Consider the following 3,430-nt stretch of genomic DNA (forward strand, 5'->3'; position numbering starts at 1 on the left):
GCGTGTGTACGTACGTGTGTGCGTGCGTGCGCGAGAGAGAGAGAGAGAGAGAGAGAGAGAGAGAGAGAGTTGCAACAGCTCTGTGCTGTGTCAAAGCTCCTCCCCTCTCTGACTCAGAGGAGTCAGGAAACAGAAACTTACAGCACACTCTTCTCTGTCGACACATACAGATACACACACAGAGACAGGCGATAAGATTCACGTTCAGATCAAACGCACCTTCCAGTGAGGAGGACAGACTGTCTTTCCACAGCTACAGGAGGGAATACTGACCCAGACCACTGGAACCTGCTGCTGACTCTGTCAGCTGAATGGACTTTAACAAGAACCACGATTCAAAGTGAAAGTAAACTTCAGGGAACATTCTAGCAGAGGGAGTTTTACCACCACTGACTGGCTCATTTCCTTTATTGAGCAGAGTGTTTGTTGCTTCATTCACGGACAAAATGGCATCCAATGCATCTCGCCCAGAGGAGGATTATTGCTGTCCTGTGTGTTGTGACATCTTTAAAGATCCTGTTCTCCTGTCCTGCAGCCACAGCTTCTGTAAAGCCTGTCTGCAGGAATGGTGGAGAGAGAAGGTAATAAAAGAATGTCCAGTTTGTAAGGAGAGACATTCAGTGGATCCACCCAGAAACCTGGCTCTGAAGAACCTGTGTGAGGCCTTCATACAGGAGAGACATCAGAGAGCTTCAACAGGGTCTGGGGTTCTCTGCAGTCTGCATGCTGAGAAACTCAAACTGTTCTGTCTGGAATGTCAACTGGCCGTGTGTCTTGTGTGTCGAGATTCTAAAAAACACATCAACCACAGAATCAGACCCATCGATGAAGCTGCACTGGATCACAAGGAGGAGGTCCAGAAATCACTGAAGCCTTTACAGGATAAACTGGAGGTCTTTAATAAAGTTAAAACAAACTGTGACCAAACAGCAGAACACATTAAGGTCCGGGCCCGGCACACAGAGATGCAGATGAAGGAACACTTTAAGAAGATGCATCAGTTTCTACAAGAGGAAGAGGAGGCCAGGATCACTGCACTGAGGGAGGAAGAGCAGCAGAAGACTCAGATGGTGAAGGAGAAGATTGAGGGTCTGAACAGAGACATATCAACCCTTTCAGACACAATCAGAGCCATAGAGGAGGATCTGAGAGCTGAACACATCTCATTCCTGCAGAACTACAAGACCACAGTGGAAAGAGTCCAGTTCACACTGCAGGACCCACAGCCGGTCTCAGGAGCACTGATAGACGAGACCAAACACCTGAAGAACCTGACCTTCAGAGTCTGGGACAAGATGAAGGACATTGTCTCCTACACTCCTGTCATTCTGGACCCCAACACTGCCTATCCAAAACTCATCCTGTCTGATGATCTGACCAGTGTGAGATATGGAGATGAACAACAGCTTCCTGACAACCCAGAGAGGTTTGACTACTGGCTCCGTGTCCTGGGTTCTGAGGGCTTTAACTCTGGGACTCACAGCTGGGATGTTGAGGTTGGAGACAGCACATTCTGGGGACTGGGTGTGTTAGCAGAGTCTTTTCAGAGGAAGGGAGAAGAAGGGGGTCAACGCTGGTGCATATGGTTAAATGAAGGTAAATACAAAGCACTCTCCTCACCAGGGCCATCCACTGTTCTCTCAGTGCAGCAGAACCCCAAGAAGATCAGAGTCCAGCTGGACTGGAACAAAGGAAAGCTGTCCTTCTCTGATCCTGATACTAACACTCACATACACACCTTCACACACACTTTCACTGAAACACTCTTTCCATACATTCACACTGGTCGTACTGTCCCTCTGAAGATGTTACCATGGAAGATCAGTGTAACTCTGAAACCACGTAGTTAAACATGATGATGATGATGATGATGATGATGATGTATTAATCATATTAGTAATAGTACTAGTGCCAACAATAAATGGTAATTAATATTAGGGGAATTATAGAAATGTAATTATCTCAGTATTAAACATCGAGATGCTTTACTATAAAATGTATCAGACTATTATAATACTTTTACTCTTGCACTTAACTGTACTGTACTATTTTTACACTATATCCTAATATAGAATCATCACGTTGGAACAATGTCTTTATGACATTATAAAGAATGACATGTTATAATATGATGGCTAGCAGAGGTCAGTATGTTAAATATTACATTAGTTTTATGAAACCAGAACGGCTGAGGTAGACTATGAACCCTGCAGTCACTTGAATCACTGTTAATAAAATTATAACACCATAATAAAATATTAAAACTGTTTACTTGGAGGTATTGTGGTTCTAATTTCTGTCATGTTGCTCACGTGTGTGTGTGTGTGTGTGTGTGTGTGTGTGTGTGTGTGTGTGTGTGTGTGTGTGTGTGTGTGTGTGTGTGTGTGTGTGTGGTTCAGACCCAAAAGAGAAATTAGGCATTTGACCAGGCCCAAACTAGTGAAAATAGCTGATCTACAAGCTCACAGTGAGCTTGTAGATCAGCTATTTTCACTACTTCTTAAACATACTTTTCCTAATGTATGGAATTTCTTAGATTTTGCTTTTATTTATGAATGAAATCAATTAAATATTGCTTTTTGGGGGGGAATGTTTTTTGGAACATGTTTTGAAATAAATAATTAAAAACAAATAGTAGGGAATAAAATAAAAATCGAACCTCTGTTCGAAGTGGAGCTGTGTGTGTGTGTGTGTGTGTGTGTGTGTGTGTGTGTGTGTGTATTGCAGTTAATGCTCAGGGCAGGCTAGACTCAACAGCACCTCTCTGGTCACCCAGGATCATGTGTACCGATTTTTGTGACATTTGAAGAAAATATGTAGGAAAAGGAGCAAAAAGTGTGTTTTGGAGAAAATTCAAAATGGCGGAAAATCTATCCTGGTGCAAATGGGCGTGGCCTATATGGGGAGATGCGTCTTGACCCAAGGAATCCAGGGAAAAAAGAATTTTAATTTTCCGATCTACGGTTCAAGAGTTACGGGACAAAACGTAAAGTGGGCCGCTATAGCGCCACCATGAGGCCGAGTGATGTAATTATTTTTCGATTCATTCTTAAAATCATTATGAATCTCCTCTCCGAGGTTTGAAACTGTAGCTCCTATGGTTTACGAGAGAAAAATACTTGAAAGTGATTTCTTGCATTGTCCCATTAGAAGTCAATGGGGACAATTAAGCGCCGTTTTTTGCCGATTACGTCGGCATGGTAAGGCGGATCGGAACGAAAGGTAATAGAACACCATTCCCGGCCGAGCCGCACATTTTGATGTATATATTGCGCGAGTGGCGTAAATGGTGCGGCACTAGTTACGCGCCGAAGTTTAGGCTACATACAGACACGGACGGAGACAGACAGACAGATCCACACACACGGCCACGTATAGGGAGCTTGTGTTCCACACAGCTACAAAAATAAAAAGACCCATAACAATTTGT

General features: G+C 43.5%; 1 protein-coding gene across 1 annotated transcript; it reads left to right on the forward strand.

Annotated features, from left to right (window-relative positions):
* Nucleotides 1-446: 446 nt before the first annotated feature.
* LOC308283129 (nuclear factor 7, ovary-like) lies at nt 447-1,850 on the forward strand (the record flags this gene model as incomplete). Its single annotated transcript, XM_080723510.1, has 1 exon — nt 447-1,850. The coding sequence occupies one exon, from the start codon at nt 447-449 to the stop codon at nt 1,848-1,850; it is 1,404 nt and encodes a 467-aa protein (XP_080579636.1).
* Nucleotides 1,851-3,430: the final 1,580 nt, after the last annotated feature.

This window comes from Nannobrachium achirus (assembly GCF_963921795.1).
Source record: "Nannobrachium achirus genome assembly, chromosome: 4".
Taxonomy (NCBI): Eukaryota; Metazoa; Chordata; class Actinopteri; order Myctophiformes; family Myctophidae; genus Nannobrachium; species Nannobrachium achirus.